At 42.4% G+C, this 22,636-nt stretch overlaps 1 protein-coding gene across 2 annotated transcripts in view; it reads left to right on the top strand.

The window, feature by feature from the left end:
* The window catches only part of IARS1 (isoleucyl-tRNA synthetase 1), a 77,256-nt gene that overhangs the window by 48,730 nt on the left and 5,890 nt on the right, over window positions 1-22,636 (top strand). For both annotated transcript variants that reach the window (XM_019630524.1, XM_019630523.1), the window contains exons 15-27: window positions 1,599-1,672; window positions 2,899-3,093; window positions 4,741-4,827; window positions 6,478-6,561; window positions 7,408-7,552; window positions 9,035-9,155; window positions 12,704-12,795; window positions 13,917-13,994; window positions 15,257-15,378; window positions 15,788-15,890; window positions 16,140-16,223; window positions 18,101-18,275; window positions 20,987-21,099. In XM_019630524.1, coding sequence (XP_019486069.1) covers window positions 1,599-1,672; window positions 2,899-3,093; window positions 4,741-4,827; window positions 6,478-6,561; window positions 7,408-7,552; window positions 9,035-9,155; window positions 12,704-12,795; window positions 13,917-13,994; window positions 15,257-15,378; window positions 15,788-15,890; window positions 16,140-16,223; window positions 18,101-18,275; window positions 20,987-21,099 — 1,473 coding nt within the window. The remainder of the gene's footprint in view (window positions 1-1,598; window positions 1,673-2,898; window positions 3,094-4,740; window positions 4,828-6,477; window positions 6,562-7,407; window positions 7,553-9,034; window positions 9,156-12,703; window positions 12,796-13,916; window positions 13,995-15,256; window positions 15,379-15,787; window positions 15,891-16,139; window positions 16,224-18,100; window positions 18,276-20,986; window positions 21,100-22,636) is intronic.

The following is a 22,636-nucleotide window of genomic DNA, read 5'->3' as shown; positions in this document are numbered from 1 at the left end:
AATGATTTCTTTTTTTTTTTTTTTTGCCCCTTTCTTATTTCATCTATTTTTTTCTCATTATTGCTTCCTATAATTATGACATAAATAGGATTATTAGGGTTTTTAATTTTTACTTTACAATACTTTAATTAAGACAATTTTTAAAAATTTCCCTTGTAAAAGTGAAGAATGCAATTTGTATTTTTCTCAGGCAAGCCACACATTAAATTGTGTTGCTCAGATCTTTTTTTCCTTGTGAGTTACTGATGAACAAAACATGGACTCTGGCCCCTGCACTAAGTTATAGTGTGTTAAACCTACTTTATAGCAATGAAAAAGGAAGATTTAAAAAAACTACTGGGCCGGCCGGCCGAGTGGCGCGTTGGTTGGGAGCTGGCTTGGGACGCCAGAGGGCCCCGGTTCGGATCCCACATATGAGGGCCGGTGACGCTGCCCTCTTTGGCTGGGATGCTGGGCGGCGGCTCAACCTGGAGCTGGGCTGCTGTGGGTTGCCAGCGACGGCATAGGCTGCAGCCCCTGCTGCAGTGGGTTGCCATGGGCTGCCGTGTGTGGCCGGCAGCCGGCATGGGTGGCTGTGTGGAGGCCTGCGACTGATCTGCCTCGCCCGGGAAGAGCACAATGATAGTGCCAACATGGGCCGGTGGAGCAATGTCCTCCACAGCTGGACTGAGGAACAGGACGACGGCAACTTGTCTGTTCCCCTTCCCCCAATTCCCCAATTAAAAGAAAAGAAAACTACCAAAGCATTGCAGACCTTTATAAAACCAAGTGATCATGTGAGTGTATGTGTGTATATCTATATAAATACCTATCTAGTACTATAGATGTATTCCCATTCCCATGATGGGACCTTCCGTTCAGCACTGAGCTGAGACCATTAGAGTAGTCGTGAACCACAGCAGCCCAGGGACCTCTGTGAATCTTCTGTGCGGAGGGTCCTGAAAGGCAACAGTGAAGTTGCCGAATCAGAATCCTTTTTAGGACTAATCAGGAAGGGCAGAGAAAGAGGCTGTGGGTGTTCTAGGTAGTGGGCACCCCTGGCTGAGACCAACAGCAGCTCCTGGGAGTGCAGCCCCTATCAGGTGATTCCCCCTGTTGTGAGGACCACAGCTGGGCCCATCTCTCAGCCTCCTTAATGGATATAATCCTAGCATCTTGTGATGTGGCTGTTTTTATTCAGCACAGTAATTTAGTTCTAGCTTTGACGTGGGAAGATTCAGATTAAAGAGCCAAACTCAAGTGCCAGGAGAAAGCTAAGATGCCTTAGAGTAATATAGTCTAGGCCTTTTACTTCTGCTGGCTATTTTTGGCAAACATTTGGATGTAGTAATCCCTCAGGATATACTTGTAGAGATGATGGCTGTGAATGTTTAAAATCCTCTCAATGTAGGGCCTCTCTCTGAAATAGGATAGGTAGCAAGGAAGTGAAGTCTGCTCACATCTTCAGACAGTGACCTGCAAGCAGCCTTCCATGAGGGTAAGCCACGTCGGTGACGACTGTGCTTAAGTTTCTAAAACTAAATGTGAGTGTTACAGAAATTAACTCTGTGTGATCTCTGGCTCTGAGGGATTCCTGCTTTTTTACTTTGTTTTGACAGGTGGTATGCGTTGGGTCAACAGCAGAACTTGAAGAACTGTCGGGAGCAAAGGTCTCAGATCTCCACAGAGAGAGGTCAGTCCTGATGTTTGATTCATGTCAGCTCTGTCGTTCAGAGAGGATCGGGCTAGGTTCCAGCCTATTAAGACATGGTCTCTGTAGCAGATCACAGAGCTACATGTATAAATGAAACACCAGTTTGCCGAGTTCCACTGTTGTTAATGACTCATGTCATACTGAGGAAAGGTTACCTCTGTCCTGAATTAGGTGTCAGGGGACTTTGGTATGTAACCTTAAGCCTGTCATAACTGCCGATATTTCTGTTTGTAGATGTATATGAAAGAGCTTGTGTGTGGAAAGGTATGCCCTGCCACCTAAATGTTTGAGTCATTCCCCAGAGGGGAGGGGACAGGACACCATCTTTTGGCAACATCTCATCTCTTTTGCTATTGCCATTTTCTCCCACCCCTGGTTTTGTCCTACCATCCTATACTTTAAATTTCTAGTTTGTATTGAACTTGCTTTTTTTCATATTGGAAAAAAAAATGATATTGCCTAAGAGCCAAAAATAAATAGGAATTGAGAAAAAAGAAAGAAAGACCGAAAGAACAAAAGGAAGGAAGGAAGGAAGGAAGGAAGGAAGGAAGGAAGGAAGGAAGGAAGGAAAAGGAAAGGAGGAAGGAAGGGGAAGGGAAGGGAAGGAAAAGGAGAGAAAGAGAGAAAGAAAGAGAAAGAAAAAGAAAAGCAAAGAAAAGTTTGTCAAGACATTGTGTTTCAGGGCCGGCCGAGTGGCGCATTGGTTGGGAGTTGGCTTAGGAGGCCAGCTCTGAGCAGTAGGGCCCCGGGTCGGATCCCACATGAGGGCCAGTGACACTGCGCCCTGTACAGCTAAGATGATGAACAACAGCTCCACCTGGAGCTGAGCTGCGTGAGTTGCTGGCGACGGCGTAAGCTGCAGTGGGGCCGGCCGGCAGCAGGTGTGAGCTTTCGTGAGCTGCCGGGAGCTGCCGGGAGCAGCCGTCCAATGGCCAGCGAGTGACTGCCTCACCCGGTGAGAGCGCAATGATAATACCTACATGGGCCAGTGAAGCAATGTCCTCCACAACTAGATTGAAGAACAAAAAGGACAGCAACTTGTCTGTTCCCCTTCCCCAATTCCCCAATGCTGTTCCCCTCCCCAAACCCCCCAACAAAATCTTAAAAAAAGAAAAAAAAAAGACATTGTGTTTTCTACTGGCAATTAAACTGCAAGTTTTGTTGTGCTTAAAATTAATAGAAATGGCTACTTTTTTGTTTATTAGCATCGACCATCTGACTATTCCTTCACGTTGTGGGAAGGGATCGTTGCATCGTATCTCTGAAGTGTTTGACTGTTGGTTCGAGAGTGGCAGCATGCCCTATGCTCAAGTTCATTATCCATTTGAAAACAAGAGGGAGTTTGAGGAGGCGTTTCCTGCAGACTTCATTGCTGAAGGCATTGACCAAACCAGAGGATGGTATATGTTCCTTGTTCTTTCAAGTGCTTTGTTGATATGATTTGATTTGATTTGATTTGATTTAGCAGTTATTGTACTGAGCACCTAGCATTTATCAGCTGTTTGTTAGGGAGCTTGTGTCCGATGAGACAGGCTGTGCTGTCCTCTGTTCCTCACCACCAAGTAAACCATCAGAGTATCTTTTGAGTAGGAATCTCTTACTATGGTAGGGCTGTAGCTTTAGAGTTTGAATTATTTCACTGACATCTTAGAATATAGAGATTTGTTTTACTGGAAGTTTAAGTGATACAAAACACAATTTGCAACATAGCTTGTTTTCTTCAAATCATTTACTCACATGATTAATGAGTATTTACGTACAAGGAAATGGGTCGGGTACTACAGATTTGAGGGAGACTTGGGAGAAATGTGCTCAGACGTTCGGCTAGCCTTACAAAATTAACATTATTTAAAAAAATCTAGATTTAAAAACAAAAAATACACAGGGTGGATATTTTGGCATAGGTTTTATCTGGTGCCTATTTAAAGCAGTACCCTCATCCTCTTAATTATCAAAAGGTAAGGCAAGGCTCTTTGTGGATAAGCTTGGCTGACCAGGTTCTAATTACACTTTCATCAGTGATGTTTCTGCAGGAGTGTTCAGGAATGTTGCCATCATTTTCTGCTTTTACAAATCGCGGTGGTCATCACAACGGATTGAATTCCAGTCTTAGTGCTTTGGAAATTGCTGTTTTCAGCTTCCAATCCACTTACCTGTAGGAACCGCTCCCAGGCACAAACTCCTGTTCTTAGGAAGGGCCAGATGACTCACCAGGAGGCTGTTTCTCTGAGGAGTGGTGCATCTGGCAACTGTCCTTATGTGGGTTCCTGTGTGCACACTGCCTCCACCCCCTTCCCTCAGGTGTGGGCTGCCTCTCCTAGGCACCAGAGTCCTTGTGACCTGCCTTAGAGGGAGGGATGTCTGGTCAGGTACTTACATAGGCATGGGGTGTGGTCTCCATCTTCATCAGTTCACATCTTGTGATGGTCTTGGGGTGCAGAATCGTGTTGGAGGTGACACGAGCGTCACTTACAGGGAAGTGATGCAGTTCTTTTAGGGAACAAGGTAGCTAGCAAATAAACGACATACGTGATATCTCACAGAATGAAACATTTTCTATGTTCCTGTAGTCCATCTTTTGACTTTTGGATGAGAGTGCTTTTTGCATCTTTGCTTGTCATCAGACTGTCCCATAGACCCTGTGCTAAAGGTGACACCCGTCTCTTGATGATTAGCCTTGTGTTTGAGGAGGTCCTGAGAGGCCACCCAGCACTGTCTTGTGGCTCTGAGCCCAGCTCTGAAGAGGACTCTGGTATTGTCCTCACTCCAGGCCTTTGTTTGCTTTAAATCACATTTTTTTCCCTAATCGGAAGTTCTAATATGATTAATCCGCTGTGGGTCCTGCATGTAATTTTTCAGCAATCTGGATGTGATTCTAACATGTCACCAGAAGTAATAACTTTTATTTAAGTGATTATCATGTTATCATGAGCTGTAACAGATCTAAAATAGAAATTCAGTTCAATAAGTCAACAGTATGTGCCTATTATGCTTGGTCTCCTTTTTTGTTTTTCATAACTATTTCTTTGTGCAATTTTTTTTTCCAGGTTTTACACCCTGCTTGTGCTCTCCACAGCTCTGTTTGGACAGCCGCCTTTCAGGAACGTGATTGTGAACGGGCTCGTCCTCGCGAGGCAGGTGCACCTTCTGTGTCATGCCAAGCTCCAGCTCTCCTTTATTCTGCCAGCCAGGTTCTGGCTGGATCTAACCATTCTGGTGAATAGAGGAGCTTAGGGATGCCCCAGTTGTGTTCCCGCTGTTTCCCCTCTGCCTTTATACCCCTTGCCATCCTCCTTTTCATCCGGCTCATGTCCCGTGCACTTCTCCACATTCAGCATTCCGTCTCCACACATCCCTCTTGCTTAGGGAGAAGGGCTGGACTGAGAGCTAAGCCTCACGGAGGAGGCAGAAGGGCAGGAATTTCCTGTGGTATTTCTAGTGATAAAATAATATATTTATTATTTTAGAATTTTATGAAGTACTTCTGCTTATAGCTCTTATGTAATTTGTATACAGGTCCTTTAAGATAGATTTTTGTTGTCCTCTTTTTAATATATGAGGAAATTATGGGTTCTAGAGGCTTCTAGTATTATATTGGAGTCTTATTTTTCTACTGCCTCTAGTCATTAAAAGTAAAATCATAAATAAATAGAAATGCTTGCATAGATACCCTACTTTGTGTGCCATTAGAGGGGAATGCGGACACCTAACACATTATGCCAGGCCTTGTTGTGAGCATTTATATGTCTTACCTCATTTAATCCCCAAATTGAGGTGGGCTCTTTAATTACCCTGTTTTGACACTGAGGAATTTGAAGTACAGAAAAACTAAGTAACTTGCCCAAGGTCACACAGCAAAATAAGTCTGATTGTACAGTCTGTGCTTTTTAAAATTTTTAATTGAAAATTTTATTGAATTGTACATTTGTGTGTAGTTGTAAAAAATAACAGACCCCTTGTGAGCTTTGCCCAGTTTCCCCCAGTGGTCACATTTTTCAAAACTGGACTACATTGTCACAACCAGAATGTTGGTACAGTCTACCGATCTTATTCAGATTTCCCCAGTTTTGTGTGTACTAATTTACTGTGTGTATCTAGTTAAGTACAGCTTTATCACATGAGTAGGTTCCTGTACTTATCAGCACAGTCAGGATACTTTACCCTTTCAACATCACAGGATCTCTGTTGCCCACACCCTCCCGCCCCTCCACCCTCATCCCCAACCCTGGGAACCACTAATGTGTTCCCCATCTGTGGAATTTTGTCATTTCCAGTATGTTACATAAGTAGACTCATACCGTACACGACCTTTGGGATTGGCTTTTTCGCTCAGTGTCATTCTCCGGACGTTCCTCAGGTGCTTGTGTATCCTTTGTTGCTTCCCATTGCTGAGCAGTGTCCCTTGGGGAGGGTGACCAGTTGGACTGTTCACCTGCTAAAGGACTTTGGGGTTGTTTCCAGTGTTTGCTGACAATGAGCAAAGCTATGAACTTTGTTACAGGTTTTGTGTGAATATAAGTTTTCATTTCTCTGGGGTACATGCCAAGCCTGTGTTTTTAACTGTTACATTATGATGTCTTCCTGCTTTCATCTCTCCTAAAGTTTCTCCATTGACTGAACACAGTATTCAAAAAGAAGCTTGTTGATATTAACAAAACAACTTCAACATTAGCTTGTATGCTAATTAGTTTGTATTTATGTATTCCAATTGGAAATCATCTGTAACCATATATAAGTTGTGATGTTGACTTTTATTTAATAGGCATCTCCCTTTTGTTTTCAAGTGACGGCCAAAAAATGAGCAAACGAAAAAAGAATTATCCAGATCCACTTTCAATCATCCATAAATATGGTGCTGATGCCCTCAGGTACAAACTGGTGCTCTGCCTTGTGTGTATTTGTCATTTTTTACATAAACATCTGTCACTCTGTTAATCATGTTCCTAAGATTTGGTTTATAATCAGCTTTTTAAAAACGTATCTCTGTTTTAGGGAGAGTTACATTTGTATGATGTTGATTTGAAACCCCCAAGGCAGTTTTCTAAATAATAAAGACATTTCCAAATCTAGAGATCCTTGGAGGATGAGGACCTGTGTTGGGTTTTATTGAGCAGCTGGGTACTCCCAGGCCAGTGACTGGTGTTTCCGTCTCACTCCCTGTCTAAGATCTCCATCTTTTTGGTGTTATATCCTTTATTTCAGTTTTGCACTTAATCCTCATAAGAGCCACGAGGTGTATTTATGCCACAGCAAATAAAAACTAATACTGAAAAGCTTTTAGAGAATGTGAGCCACTGCCTGAAATAACCATAGTCATGAAAACTGGAGTGTTCAGGTGCAAAGCCACCCCCTCCACCAGCCGCTCTGTAGTGGCAGAACACACAGCTGTTCTATGAGTCTCAGGTGCCTGTCTGTGGTGACCTGGGAAAACACTGGCTGCTTCCTCTGGGTTCTCCCACCCTGCCATGGCCTGTGCTGCGACCAGCCCAGGATATCATCTAGGTTGGTGTGGGGTGACATCTCCCTTATAATTGGATAGGTCTCTTACATGTCAAAGTGAGAGCTTTGTTGGGTTTAAATAGACCACTTGAAGAGTTCAAATTATCGCCTTTTGTAGGAAAAAAAAATGCTAATTTTTGTGTTGCCCTATCAAAATGTCAAGTAATACTTGGTTACTGTCAGTGTTCCTTTTCTGTATAATTTTTCTCTTCCAGATTATATCTGATTAACTCCCCGGTAGTGAGAGCAGAAAACCTCCGTTTTAAGGAGGAGGGTGTGCGCGACGTCCTGAAGGACGTGCTGCTCCCCTGGTACAACGCCTATCGCTTCTTCATCCAGAACATCCTGAGGCTGCAGAAGGTGTGGGCCACCGCGCTGTGGGTGGGGGCTCAGAGCCACTGGGGAGGGCGCAGATGAAGGTATCTAGGGTCCTTGCCGGGCTGGGAGCATGGGACCAGAGCTAGACCATCTGGGCAGGCTCACCACTGCAGACACAGAGGCCTCACCTGGATGTTCATTTAGTCAGCCAATTCCCTTCCCCTCGTGGAACCAGATGGGATGGGGCATGGGGGAGCCAGTGCAGAGTCAGCTTTTGTCAGAGTGAATGCCTGGTGAAAGCCGCTGCAGGTATGGTCAGGGAAGGCCCCTCAGTAGGTGCATTTGGGCCGAGACTGAGAGAAATTCTCATTGAGTTGTTAGGATTTGAAATACTGATTGTGATACATGTGAAAGTGCCTTCAGAGCATTACCTGCTGGCCCAGGAGGCATTCTCTGAGAAGCCACCCCTGCTGCACCGCTGACTGCACTCAAGCCGGCAGGCTTCATGCCACATGTGCCTGTCTGCTTTCAGGACTCATTTGGGATGAGTGCCCAGATACCACTCATCTTTTGATCTCCAGCAGCTTACCAGAAGAATTGCATACTAAATTACTGTTGACTAAACATGTGATGTTATTCATTCCTGAAAAACTCGTAGGAAAGCTGAGCTTTGAACATCACACGCTAGCAATCTGGTCACTTGATTCCTGCTGCCTCTGGTTTGTCTAGGTCTGCTGACGAGCCTTCCCAGCAGGCATTTTTTCCCTGTGACTTGAGAAAGGCAGTTGTCTTTCCCAGGCCCTAGTGGTGTTCCTCGCTTTTCGATCCTGCTACCTTATGGGGCCAACAGTCCTTAGGCAAGTCCACTTCGCAGGCCGCTGCTGTTCTGCAGCAAGACACATGCTTCACCACTAGCCACATAAATCAGGGCAAGGGCCAGCTTGGCTGCCGCCTGCCAGCCTGATAGTGATGCTTTGTGACCAGGGACAGGTGGGCTGGGCCCTCAGAACTGAGGAAGATTTTGCAAAGGAAAAAGAAGGGGTGGACTGAATCACTCTGGATAAAACAAATAATGTAAGCAGAGATTAATTCCTAGTGCCTATTTTCAGGTTAGAGACAGTTATCCAGTGCTTGCCTGTTTTACTGTCGTTCCCTCTCAGATTTAAAATAACTAAACCCTGTACTTATTGACAAGATTTTGGATTATTTCTCTATTCATGGTCATTCATTTGTGCAGAAGAATAATTTTTTCCTAAATTCCCCTTACTTCACTCAAAAATGTAATTCACTAATTGATGACTTAATGTCCCAAGTTTAGAGCTTATCTGGAAAATATTACTGAGAATCAGAAATTTAGATTGCCATCAGGTCTGGGGTTTTTATTGTTGTTGATTGATTGTTTGTTGTATTTTGGGGTTTTTTTGGTTGGCTATTGCTTTTCAGTTAAAATGATTTTAAAAATTCTTTCCTGTACATTAATTTCCCCCAAGCATGCAGAATGTTTCAATAATTGTCAATTACTAGGAGGAAGAAATGGAATTCCTCTACAATGAGAACACAGTTAAAGAAAGTGCCAACATCACAGACCGATGGGTCCTGTCCTTCATGCAGTCGCTAATTGGATTCTTTAAGACCGAAATGACAGGTGTGTCTCTCTTTGGCCGTCCTCCCAGGACTAAAGACTCTTCTCTTTAGGATTGCTCTTTAGATATTTAACTTTTTATTTATAAACATAGAGGAAATTTTATAGAAATTTTAAGAGATACAAAATAGTAGATAAGCAATTGTTTCTTTTAACACTCAAATATATTTTTGTTAAGGCTTGTTGTAGAAGTATGCTGGTCAAAGGCCTAGGCAATTGTGTCAGGATATCCAGCACCTCACCTCTCCACAGGCACCACACGGGCACATGGAATCACAGGCTTCAGTACTGGATGGCTATGGGTTCAAAACCCAACTCTACCAGGTATTCCCTGGGAAGCATTGCATAGTCTATGAACCTCAATTTCTTTCTGTGAAAAATGCCTGCTTAGAGTTATTACAAGGCTCAAAGAGAGATCATTGTGCACATAAAGTAGCTGGCAGATAACGGGTACTCAATAAGTAGTACTTGTTAATAATATATTCTTCATTTATGTTCAGGTCTACTTTAATTATTAAGTAAGTAGTCCTTGTTCAGTCTAGAAAAATTAGGAAATACAGAAAGCAGTAATGGAGTAGACATTTCCCCATATTTCCGTTACCTAACACAACGAATTTGGTTTTATACAGAGGTTGGAAAAGTCGGTTATGTTGGTTTCCTCAAGGTTAGAGGTAGAACAGCCATAAGTTAAGGTGAGAAATTCCAGAAAATGTTGACTAGGACACTTGAGACGGGTCTGAGAGAGTAGGTGGGCTTCCCTGTGCACACCCTGGCGAGGCCGACCTGCCTCCTCCAGCGCCCTGTGGTCGCCCATGCTGCGGTGCCGCTACAGCGCTCTAGTGGGTTGGGCAGGCAGAGCAACCTGTGCTTCACTCGGGGTCAGCCTCACCTCAGCCGGTCGGTGGCTATGACTGGAGTAGCTGCCTCTGCACTGGGCACAGCAGGACAGTGAGCTGAGGAGACTGCACATATTTATCAGTCATCCTGGAGGACTGTGTCCACCTCCGTAAACATTCATAATAAGGATCATGTGACTATCAAGCTGTTGATAGACATGACGCTGGAAATGTATGTGGGAGGCAGACTGCTGAGCTGGGAATTCACCCTCCGGGGATGGGGGGGCACCTGCTCGCTTTTCCCTCCTGAGTGACATGAGTGGGTGGGAAACAGTGCCGGGATTATTGCCTGGGGTCCCTGCCATACTTGGGCAGCCACTGCCATGCCCTCCAGAGTGTACACCCTTGCCGGGTGCAGCTCCCTGACCAGCTGCAGAGTAGAGGTTAGGCAGCAGCTGTGCACGTGAGCTGAGTAGTAAGAGCCAGGGGTGAGAGGCCAGGCGGTACGCAGATAGCTGACAGGATAGGCTGCAGATCCGGACTGCTCAATGTAGTTCCCACTTCACCAGCCTGTCAGCTCATGCCCTCAGTTTCCTCGTCAACATAACGTCTGCAGGAGGAGCATCCTTGAAGAATCTGCCACTTCTGTTAGTGATCTCAGCAGTAGCTGCTGCTGTTTCTGTTTATTGTGTGTTCATTATATGTGGCACAGTTTACTCTGTAAGCATTAAAACCTGAACATAGGAAATTCTGGCTTCCTACAAGGCAAAACAGTGTTGTGAAACCTAGAAATAATTTAGGCCTCTGATCACAGAAGTCCCGTCTAGGAATGTGCAGCCAGCCAGTGACGGGCCTGGTCTGGCCGCCAGCACCTCACTCTGGTCCTTCTGAACTGCAGCAGAGAGCAGCTCTGCCCTTGGCAACTTCTCACTGCTTGCTTAGGCCATGAGCTTTATTGACAGTCACTGAACTCCTCTTCATTAATATAAATTGTGTTGTGCAACAGAGTATCAGTTAAAAGGAAGGTGAATGGGAAAATCCTTAAAATAAGCCTGTGCTTCAAATAAGATTACCTGGTAGATGCCCTTACTTTCCTGCTCGCCCTCTGAGTTCCTCAGAGGAGCCTTCAAATTTTTCTACTCGTAATTCCTCAAGGCTCTTTTCTTTTTCCTCCACCTCCTTCAGCTTTCTTTCCTTGACTACAGGCATACCTTGGATGTAGTGCGGGTTTGGTTCCAGACCATCACAATAAAGGAAATATCCAATAAAGAGAATATCGCAATAAAATGAATATCATAATATAGCAAGTCACAAATTTTTTGGTTTCCCAGTGGATGTAGAAGTTTATTTACACTATTAAGTGTGCAGTAGTGTTATATTTAAATAGCAATATCCATAACCTTCGTTTAAAAATACTTTATTGCTAAAAAATGCTGACCATCATCTGAGCCTTCAGCGAGTTGTAATCTTTTTGCTGGTGGAGGGTTGGTGGCTCGATGGCTGCTGACTGATCAGGGTGGTGGTTGCTGAAGGTTTCGCAGCTGTGGCAATTTCTTGACATTAGACAACAATGAAGTTTGCTGCATCAGTTGACTCTTCCTTTCAGGAATGATTTCTTTGTAGCATGTGATGTTGTTTGATAGCATCTTACCCACAGAAGAACTTTTTTCAAAATTGGAGTCAGTTCTCTCAAACCCTGCTGCTGTTTTATCAATTAAGTTTATGTGTTATTCCAAATCTTTTGTTGTCATTTCAACAATCTTTGCAGCATTTTCACCAGGAGTAGTCGTGCAGCTCCCCCCTTTCACTTGAACACTTAAGAGACCACTATAGGGTTAGTAATTGGCCTAACTTCAATATTGGTGTGTCTCAGGGAATAAGGAGGCCCAAGGAGAGGCAGAGAGAGGCGGGGGAATGGCCAGTCGACAGACCAGTTAGAACACACACAACATTTATTAGTGAAGTTTGCAGTCCTATGTGGGCGCAGTTCGTGGTCACAGATCACCATAACAAATATAACAATGAAAAGGTTTGAAATATTGCGAGGATTACTAAAGTGTGACAGACTCAAAGCGAGCAGATGCTGCTGGGAAAATAGACTTGCAGGTTTGCCACAAACCTTCAGTTTGTAAAAAACCAAAATGTCTGCAAAGTGCAATAAAGCAAAGCACGATAAGATGAGATATGCCTGTATTTTGATCTTTAGAAAGCCTGTCTGTTTTATTGATTGCTCTTGCCAAGTTTCTCGTGGCAGCACTGCGGACTGTTAAGGCTGTATGAGAGCTGGGTGGTTCTCTGTGGTGGGGCTGGCTGGGCATCATGGAGGCTGAGCAGCATCACTGGGGCCCAGATGCCAGGAGCAAGGAAGCTGGGCCTTCATGGGGCTGCTGCATTGCTCAGCCCCAGGTACACGAGCCTCATGGAATCATGTGGTAGGCAGCCTCAGCCTCTCCGCCACATGTGGGTTTCCACTTTTCTCACTGACAGTGGCTCACAGTATGCACCTCTGGACCTGGACACTTGACTGCCAGATAATATGTGCTCAGTGATTGAGCGGTTGTGGTTGCTTTACTTGGTTCTTCCTGTCTCCTTAACAAGCACGGTTGCCTTTGCATGGCAGGGAGCTAACTGTTCTTTTCTGGTATCCACCCCTTCCCTAAGCACTCTAGATGCTTAGTATGTTCTCACTGCCTGATTGATTGGTCTTACTTTTAGCTTACAGGCTCTATACTGTGGTGCCTCGCCTCGTCAAGTTTGTGGATGTTCTGACCAATTGGTATGTCAGAATGAACCGCAGAAGATTAAAGGTAAGCCCAGGCTGCTGTTGGGAAGAGCGAAAAGTGTAGGAAGTGTGAAAGTTGAGCGAAAATGAGCAAGGCCAAAAGGAAAAGGGACATTTTCAAATGCTGTTAGTTTTTGAAGCTACCTTTTTTATTTCTATTTACTTATCGCCTATATTAACTACTTATCGCCATTTGATGGACGGGGACCTATAAGTTCTAAAACTCATCTTGCATATTTTCAGAACACAGTTATGGCCATGTTATGTTGAAGGGAAAGTCTCACGGCCATGCAGGACTCAACTGAGCAGACCTCTTAAAACCCAAAATAAATTTATGCAAATAATTTCAAATGTTATTGTGTACAACTGTGACATGAGTGGCACCTCCTTGTTTATCCCTTTAAGGAGTTATTTATGGACAAAAGTCTTCCTTAAGCCTATTGGGGATTTAGAGTGAGTGAAGCATGGGTCCTGTCCCCAGACTTAAGCCGAGCATGAACAGTGATGGTAGAAGACAGGAAGGGAGGGATGCCCCACAGTACAGACCAGGTGGAAGCTCCCACCGCCCATCAGCTTTGCCTTCAAATGTGTTAATGATAAAAGCCTGTAACAGAATGGTAATTTCATTTTTGTTAAAATACACACATTATGCATGTATGTGTTTAAATACATATAATCTACAGCGACGTGCACTAAAATGTTTATAGTAGTCGTCTCTGGGTAACTTAATTATGGTTGTGTTTTCTGTTATCTTTATGCTTTTCCTATAATTAAATAATTAATATAATTATTTTTTAAATGCACGATATATATTTGTGCTTTAAAAAAAAAAAAGACATTTTATCTGGAAGTACTTTAGCTTAACTTGTTGTGTTAGCAACTGCCTCTGTCTGTTGCATCCCCAGCCTTCTGGTTCTCCAGTCCGTCTTACCTCATAGTTACAGAGCCATTCCCTGTCAGCTGGGCCTCAGGTGGCATGGAGTAAGCTGGCCCTATCCTGGCTTTCTGCACTGAACCCAGGCCACCTGTTGGTTGTGACCACTTATCCTTGCTCTGTCTGTACACTGTGTGCTCTCTATGGGTTTCCTCTTTTTAATAAACTTATTTTGTTTTAACAATTTAATGTGTTTCTTTTTTATTCACTAGGGTGAAAATGGGATGGAGGATTGTGTTATGGCCCTGGAGACCTTGTTTAGTGTACTGTTCTCTCTGTGCAGACTTATGGTGAGAGTCGTGGCCCCACGCTAGAACTCCAGCCCTATGGGCTGCTTGCAGCGCCTCTGTCTATTCTGTATTTGTTCCACCAGAAATAGAGGCTTTAAAAGAAATCTTTTAATTCCTTTTCAGAAGTCTTCTTAGCTTACGTATGTCAAGTAAGGGCTAAGAAACCTTAGCTTCAAAAGCTGGATTGTTTCTTTTCACCACTGACAGTACATTTCAGGTCATGGTTCTTGCATCTAGACTGAATTGGCACAGTTCCCTTGAATAACATCCCTCATCTTCATGTGGATTCCTATAATTGTCTGTGAGCAACAGTGAGAGCTCTTGAACTAATATTAGTTAATATCGGAGCCTGCCGATAAATCGAACAGTCCTGAGGGGGGGCGCGAGGATTAAGAAAAGAGACAGAAGAGAGAGTTACCGGGAGGACTTCAGTGAATACTGAAGCCTCGAGTTTATTTTCCACCACCATTATACACATCCAGGGTATGTACAAAACAGAAGGGACAAATGTGCATTACCTCATTCCAGAGTAACTCATTGATTATCTACTAGAAACTTAAAGGTCAGTGGGGACAATTTCTTCCATTATCCCAGATAGCCATCTATCTTTATTGTGTCTCCCAAGGCACTGGCCATTCTCTCCACATACCTCGAGATTAAGCAAGCACCCTCCAGGTGCAGAAAGAAGCAAAACAAGTTATGCTTCAGTACAGCCAGCCTGCATGGCTCCCAACAAGTTAAATGATATACAATGATATACAAGTAAAAAAAGAATCTAGTTTTAATTCCCGTAATTTATTTCTGCTATTCCAGTGTAATTTATAAGCCTTCTATTTATTTTCTGAACACATACGGAATGCAGACCTACTTTGTACCAGGTCCTGAGCCTGGTTCTTCACATATGAGCTCATTCACTTTCATCCTATGAAGCAGGTGGTGTTCCCCATGTTTGCAGAGTTTTAGGGACATTCAGTCCTCTTTATATTGACTTTGCTAGCACATTTCGGCAACTCCTGTGTTATTACAAACATTCTCCAGGATGCTTTGGTCCTGGCTTTACCCGTCCTGTACTTCACAGGAAGCTCTTCTTGCCAAATTCAAAATACGGTCATACCTCTTTCATAGGACATGCGTAGTAACCTCGTATCCACTTGCATGTATATTCCTGTGTCAATCGGTAAAATGTTTAGTTCCTGTTTTCCATTCAGATCAGTTAATGATGACTGGGTGTGAATAACATGATGTCCCCTGTCCTCGTACAGGCACCTTATACACCTTTTCTTACTGAATTGATGTACCAGAATCTAAAAGTGCTGATCGACCCGGTTTCTGTCCAGAACAAGGACACACTCAGCATCCACTACCTCATGCTGCCCCATGTTCGGTAAGAACCAAATACATGTAAGGCTCACCTGGGCCATGGGGTGGGAAGAGACGCACTCATGTTGGGTCCCAGCCCCTTCGTGCCCTGCCACTTACCTGAGGATACAGAATGGGCAGGAGGATGCTCATTGTGGAAGCACTTGCAGCACTGCAGCAGCGGGTGTGGGCAGGTCTGTGGGGTTGCCTTGGGGAGTTGCTGGGTACCGAACAGCACACCCAGGCTTGCTGCCACTCTTCGCCACGTACCCCCAAAGCCAGCACATGCTGTCCCCAGGTGCCTCACCAGGAGGCCTCGCCACACCATCCGATGTTTAGCCTGACCCTTTTCCTCACTTAGGCATGCCTCCTGTTTGGGATTTTTTTTTCCTTTTAAACCTAATCTCTTTCATATCCTGGCCTCTTCCATTCAGAGAGGAACTGATTGACAAGAAAACTGAGAGTTCAGTATCTCGAATGCAGTCTGTGATTGAACTTGGGCGAGTGATTCGAGACCGCAAAACTCTTCCAATAAAGGTCTGAGATTTTTTTTATATATATTTTACATTGCATAGACCTAAATAATTATGTTTTTGAGTATTTTCTTAATATAGACAGCTTCCAGCAGTGGCATAAATTTTTATTCTTTTCTGCAATAAGGGTTTGAATGACTTAGTGCTAGGTGAGCCTAATTAGTCTGGGGCTTGACATTCGGGTAAAATTCCATTTTTCTGCAGTTTTGAGGACTGACTGCTTAATGAACTTTTTCTTCCCTTTTCTTCCTAGTATCCTTTGAAAGAAATTGTGGTTATCCATCAAGATCCAGAAGCTCTTAATGATATCAGGTCTTTGGAGAAGTATATCATTGAGGTAAGAAAGATCATTTCTCTCTTTGGGCCCAAATAGACTTCTTTTCTTGAGAAGATTAATTTCATTAGTACTTTTCAATGAACTTTAGTATATAATTTATCCTTTTTATTGTGTATAGCTATATACATAAATTTAACCATCCATGAAATTTTACACTTTGCTTAAAATCATTCTGAATTTTTACAATGTAATTCTTTAAAAATGATTTCAAGGTCAGTGAATTTCCTTAACTTAGTTTGATCATTTATACCTTCATCCACTTCTCTTCCCCAAAGTACTTTTTGATAATTAACAAAAAGATTTTTATACAAGTAATAAGTGAACACATGTTAGTTGTAAACAGTACATGTTAGTTGTAAACAGTTGAAGCACTAGCACAGAGTACAAGTTGAGTCCTTTCCTATCCCACTCGCTCCCTGTAATACTGTCCCCTCCTAGGGCTATTCGCTTGGGCATCTCCTGCTAGGGTTGTTCCTAGCACTTTACACGTATGTACACACATTATACAGACATATGCATCACCATTGGTTTTGTTTGTGCATAGAGAGGATTGTGTATATAGCCTTTAACTTGCTTTTTTCACCTAGAATTTCTTAAAGGGCATTTTATGTTAAGACATAGAGATCTACTTTTTTTTTTTTAACGTCTGCATAATGGTCACTTTCTGGCTATATCATAATTTATTTAATTTCTCTCCTATTGTTGGAAATGTAGGTTACTCATCACAAACAAAAGATTTGTGTATATCTTTGTGCATATGTCAGGTATGGACGTTGCATAGATTCCTAGAATTGAAGAGTTTAAACTAATGTCAGTTGTCCTTCCAAAAACCTTTATTCCATAATGTTTTAAAAACAAATATATCATACTTTAAATTTAATTTTTATTTTTTCACCAGTGGTATTTAAATTTATTATTGTAAAAATACTAGTACCTGTATTGGTTTTGAATTGCTTGAGAATTCCAGGTAAATATTTTAAGCTAAAGAGTTATAAATTTTCTTATTAATGCTTGCAGATATGGATAAAAATAGAACACATGTAAATAGAATATCTTAATCACCATAATGAGATCACATGATACAGTTAAATATAATGGCAAAACTAGACATTGCTCTACAATTTGCTTCAATCTACAATTCCGTGATATCTTTTTCATATTTCTTGTGCTCTCGTCATTTCCTGCTGCATTAGTAATGCTTAACTAGCACAATGGAGGCAAGAAATATTATGGTTAACTGATTTCTTCTGGTTAGTTAACCTTGCGGTGCTCTGAAATTGCTTGAGCAAAGGTTACTCCCGAGAGGTGAAGTTTATATTTCTAATTCTCATCTTTAGTTAAGCTACTAGTTGAACTATCTTGACTGATCTGGACAAGAAAGGTTTTTTCATACCGTACACTTCAATGGTTTTTAGTATTATTTATAGAGTTGTGCAACCAATCACCACAATTTTATAACATTTTCATAAAGAAACCCAGTACCCATTAGCTTTCATGCACCCTTTTCCCCTCAAGATCCCACCATCCCTAGCAACCATGTATCTGTTTTCTGTCTCTGAATGCGACTACTCTGGACATTTCATATAAATAGAATCATATAATATATGGTATTTTGTGTCTTGACTTGTTTCGCTTAAAACCAGGGTCATTCCTGTTATAGCATGAATCAGTGTTTCTTCTTTTATATTGCTAAGTAATAAATAGTCCATTATATGGATGGATCACACTTTTTTATCCATTCACAGTTGATGGGCATTTGGGTTGCTGCACTTTTTGGTTATTGTGAATAATGTTGCTGTGAACATTTGTGTGCAATATTTTGTGGACATATGTTTTCATTTCCCTCGTTTTTGTTTTACCTTATCCACCAACCATAGGAATTAAATGTTCGAAAAGTTACACTGTCTACAGATAAAACTAAGTATGGTATTCGCCTAAGGGCAGAACCGGATCACATGGTCTTGGGGAAGCGTCTGAAGGGAGCCTTCAAGGCGGTGATGGCATGCGTCAAGCAGCTGACCAGTGAGGAGCTGGAGCAGTTCCAGAAGAGTGGTGTGTATCTTCTCAGCGGGGCACTCCTCGGCCCAGTGTGGTCTCATTAGACATTTACTGTCATAGCCTTTTTTCAAAAGCTTTTGTAGTCATTAAAAATGTTTATTATGAATAATTCTGAAATTTTAGAAATAATTAAGGAAGATTATAAAAGTGACCCATCGCCCATCCATTTAATACATTCATAGATTGAATGCCTACTCTGCTGTTTAATATGTTCGGTGTTGGGGCACTGTTAAAAGTCTGATTTATTTCCTTCTAGTTACATATATGGTCATATAATTACATTACAAAATAGAGATCACACTACAATTTTAAATTTCATGTTTTTCACTCATTTTGCATTTTGTTTTTATTCACTTTTTTATTTTATATTAATTTACATTATAAACTTTTCTATGCATTAATCTGTAAAATACTATTTCAATAACTGCATAATTTGCCTTCATATGGATACCTGATAATGTTTTTAACCAATCTTTTATTGTTGGTGCTTTAGGTTGTTTCCATTCTTTTAATATTATAAATAATATTTCAGTGAATATTTTCACATGTAAATATTTTATGGAATTGATTCCTTTTGGCTAGATTTCTAGATAGAAATTACTGAATGAGATGGGCAGCCCTTAGGTTACCATTGAATTCTGTAAATGCTCATATAGGCCTAGAAAATCTACCTTAGTGCAAGAGAGAGCAGAACCCTTGGGGGCTTCGTTACCAGCCAATGGCATAGAGTGTCACTGTTATCAGATATTGCTAGTGGAGAAAAACAGATGATTACTTTTAGAGATGTCACATTGAAGATGAAAATATTCCAAAAAAAAAAAAAAAGATTAAAGCATTGATAGAGAACAGAATCTAACATTGAGGTTTAGAACTTTTTGTGAAGGAGAAGTGGGTTAGAGTTTATCAGTTTCTCTAAAATACCTAGAATCCGTATTTTGGCCTCTTAATTGGGCAAGACTGGGCTTTTTCATTCAGCAAATATTTTTTAAAGCCCTTCTGTTTGGCTGGCCCTAGGAACATAGAATTGAATAAGACTGACATTGTTCTTACCCTCATGGTTCTGGCAGACACTGAAGATATATGGAAATAATCATAGTTTTGGAAAGTACCCCGAAGGAAATGTATAGGATAGTGTGAAGAGGTCAGGAAAGGGAACTCAGTTCTCCCTGCTCTCCTTTAGAGAGCATTCATATGCCCAGGAGTTCTCAGCCCTGCCATGATTAGAATTATACTTGGCCTTACTATGGCTGCTTGATATCCTGCAGCTCTCCTAGGGCACAAGGTGTTTGAGTGTTAGGGCTCTCTCTGAAGTTGAAAATCATAAGCACGGAGGTGACATGAGGAGACATTTAAGTCAGATGGCATCTAATCAGATGAGTGGTTATGGAAATTGGGGAAAATGTCCCTGATTTCCCCCCAAATTGTTAGATAAAATTTATAAAACATAAGAGGCTAGCAAGTAACAGTTGAGTCATAACTAAATTAATGTGATATATTAAATTAATAAAATTTTTGATCAACCTTCAAGTCATAAATTTAAGTTGTTTCACCCGATGGCCAAAATATCAAAAATCCCTGAAATAAAGCTTAATTGAAACCAAAAAAACTGCAGTTTTTAAACTGTAGTTTCTGAATAGACTGTTCTACACTGATGGAAAGCAAAATGGTTTTCGGAACACAGTGACATTAAGTGAGAATGACATCCCAGTGCTCAAAGAGCAAGAACATCATTGTAGGTGATCTTAGCACACTTAATGAAGTTGGGACCTGCCCTCCTCAGGTGTTTGTACATTCTGCTTGCTGCGGATGGGTATGGCACGGAATTTCACACTGTGCACCTCATTTCAGCCACCTCACTGTGCCCTGCTCAGTAGTAATAGAACCAGGTCCTGTATCAGTGAGTGGTGGGCCTAAGTCTGATTGGACTCTACAGACATCACAATGCTCTGTATTTATGGTGGGGATTTGTGACCTCTTGGCATGTATCTTCGGACCTGGGAGTTTATATATACAGTAGACATTGGTGGTGACCTAACTGTCCTCGAGGCAGCATGGTGCACTGTAAAAAATGTTTATTGCATCCTTGATGACAACAATGATGTGTGTCAGAAGGATGTGATATCTTGAAGCCTCCATAGCTTAATGCTGGGAAGGTTTTATCAAAAAGTGGCACAGAGCCGGCCGAGTGGCTTGTTGGTTAAGAGTTGGCTTGGGAGCATGAGCTCTGAGCAGCAGGGCCGCCGGTTCAGATCCCACATGGGCCAGTGACCCTGCGCCCTCTACAGCTAAGATGGTGAACAACAGCTCGACCTGGAGCTGGGCTGCCATGAGCCACTGGGGACAGCATAGGCTGCAATGGGCTGCCATAAGCTACTGTGAGCGGCCAGCAGCCAGCGTGAGCAGCCGGCAGCTGCCGTGAGCGGCCGTCCAATGGCTGGCGGCCAGTCTGCCTCAGCTGGGAAGCGCGCAATGATCACAATACCAACATGGGCCAGCGAAGTGACATCCTGCACAACTAGACTGAAGAACGAAAGGACAGCAACTTGTCTGTTCCCCTTCCCCAATCCCCCAATGCTGTTCCTTCCCCTAATTTCCCAATAAAAAAAAAAAATCTTAAAAAAAAAAAAATGTGGCACAATGTGCTCATAGCAGGGCGGCTGGAAGAGGAGCAGGGACTGAGTAACAGTGGTGTTGCTTCTCCACAGGGACCATTGTTGTGGGAGGCCATGAATTGCATGAGGAAGACATTCGTCTCATGTACACCTTTGATCAGGCACCAGATGGGATGGTGCAGTTTGAAGCACATTCGGATGCTCAGGTATTTTTCTGCTCCCTAGAACATTTCCTTACCACAAGATACTAGTACTGAGGAGAAAGTATTTACTTGTGCCTTTCCTGACAGTGTTAATAGCTTGTCTCAGGGTAAAATAAAGCAGTTATTCATTTCAGATTGGCTTGTGAAACTCTTCTATTACATGCTCTTTAGATATGCATTTCTTTAACCAGTGCATAAATAGACATTTTGTGATTTCTACATGTGAGTAATTGTCCTCAGTGTTGGGTCATACAAAAATGAATGAGATGGGGTCTGGCCGAGTGGCTAAGTTGGTTAAGAGCTTGCTCAAGAGTGCGAGCTCTGAGCAACAGTGGTTCTATTCCCAGTCTGAGCTGAGCTGCCAAAAGGTGGCAGGATGGCTCAGCTAAAAAAAAAAAAGAGATGTGATCCCACCCTTTAAGGAATAAGTCAGTCATGGAGACAGGAAAATAAGCCAATTATTATTCTGCGTGATCAGTTATCTTACAGAAGTAAGTACAGAAGAGCGCCTCTCTGAAGTCTGGGGTAGAGGTGGGGGTGGTTAGGTAGCATTCCTGAAGAGGGTGTATAGGAGGTTTTGGATTCTGGAGTGAGCATCTTTTTATTATGATGGATCTTTTTACTCCTGACCAGATTTCTAAAGGGAGACATGTTGTAATATCTCCAATGTGGGAGTGGGGGGGCTTGGTGGAGCCCATCTGTGCCTACCATGCCACATACAGAGGAGGGTGAAGAATACCTTGTGTGAAGAGGCCAGTCTCCTCAGGCCTTTGCAAAGGGGCTTGAATTAGATGTAGACAGAACTACATGTGGGCAGACTGGTAAGGAGCCGGAGGTGAGGAAGCGAAGAAAGAAGGAGGGGTGCAGGGAGACTTAAACATTGAGAGGGTGCAGTTCTTCCTGAGTACAGCCAGTGTGAAGGAGTGGTCTACATTGAAGGAAGTGTCTCGCGATGCTTCTGAGTTTTTTGACATGGTTTGTGTGTTGGAGGCCATGGTCACCCTGCCCTGACTCATCATCTATTTCCAGTTCTACCTTCTACATCTTCAAGAAGTTTAACTTATCTGATTGAGTTTCTTCGAAGGTAGGTGGGGGTAGTGCCTAATTTACAATGTATTCCCCTCTGTCATAGGAGTGACACTCATTATTAGCACATCATCACTGACAACCTTCAGAACAGATGAGACAAAAAAGTATACAAAGCTGACAAGAAAATGGCCATTTAAACTAAATCATATAAAAAGTACTTTGTTCCCTTGTAGAAATTCTCTTGAATCACACTTATAAACCAAAGGCTAAAAAGAGGTTGTGGTTTTAAGATAAGAAAATAACAGATGGCTGCTTTGAGGCCTTCAATCCACTTATGTGTGGTGGATTCATTGTAAAAAGTTGTGCTGCCATGGATCATTTTCTAAGATAGACCACATGTTAGGCCACAAAACAAGTCTCAATAAATTTGAAAAGATGGAAATCATATCAAGTGTTTTCTCTGACCACAATGCTATAAAACTAGAAATCAACCATAAGAAGAAACCCAGAA

The sequence above is a fragment of the Hipposideros armiger genome, unplaced genomic scaffold (genome assembly GCF_001890085.2).
Source record: "Hipposideros armiger isolate ML-2016 unplaced genomic scaffold, ASM189008v1 scaffold_919, whole genome shotgun sequence".
Taxonomy (NCBI): Eukaryota; Metazoa; Chordata; class Mammalia; order Chiroptera; family Hipposideridae; genus Hipposideros; species Hipposideros armiger.
The sequence above is the reverse complement of the archived record's forward strand: the minus strand, read 5'-3'. Positions and strand labels throughout refer to the sequence as shown.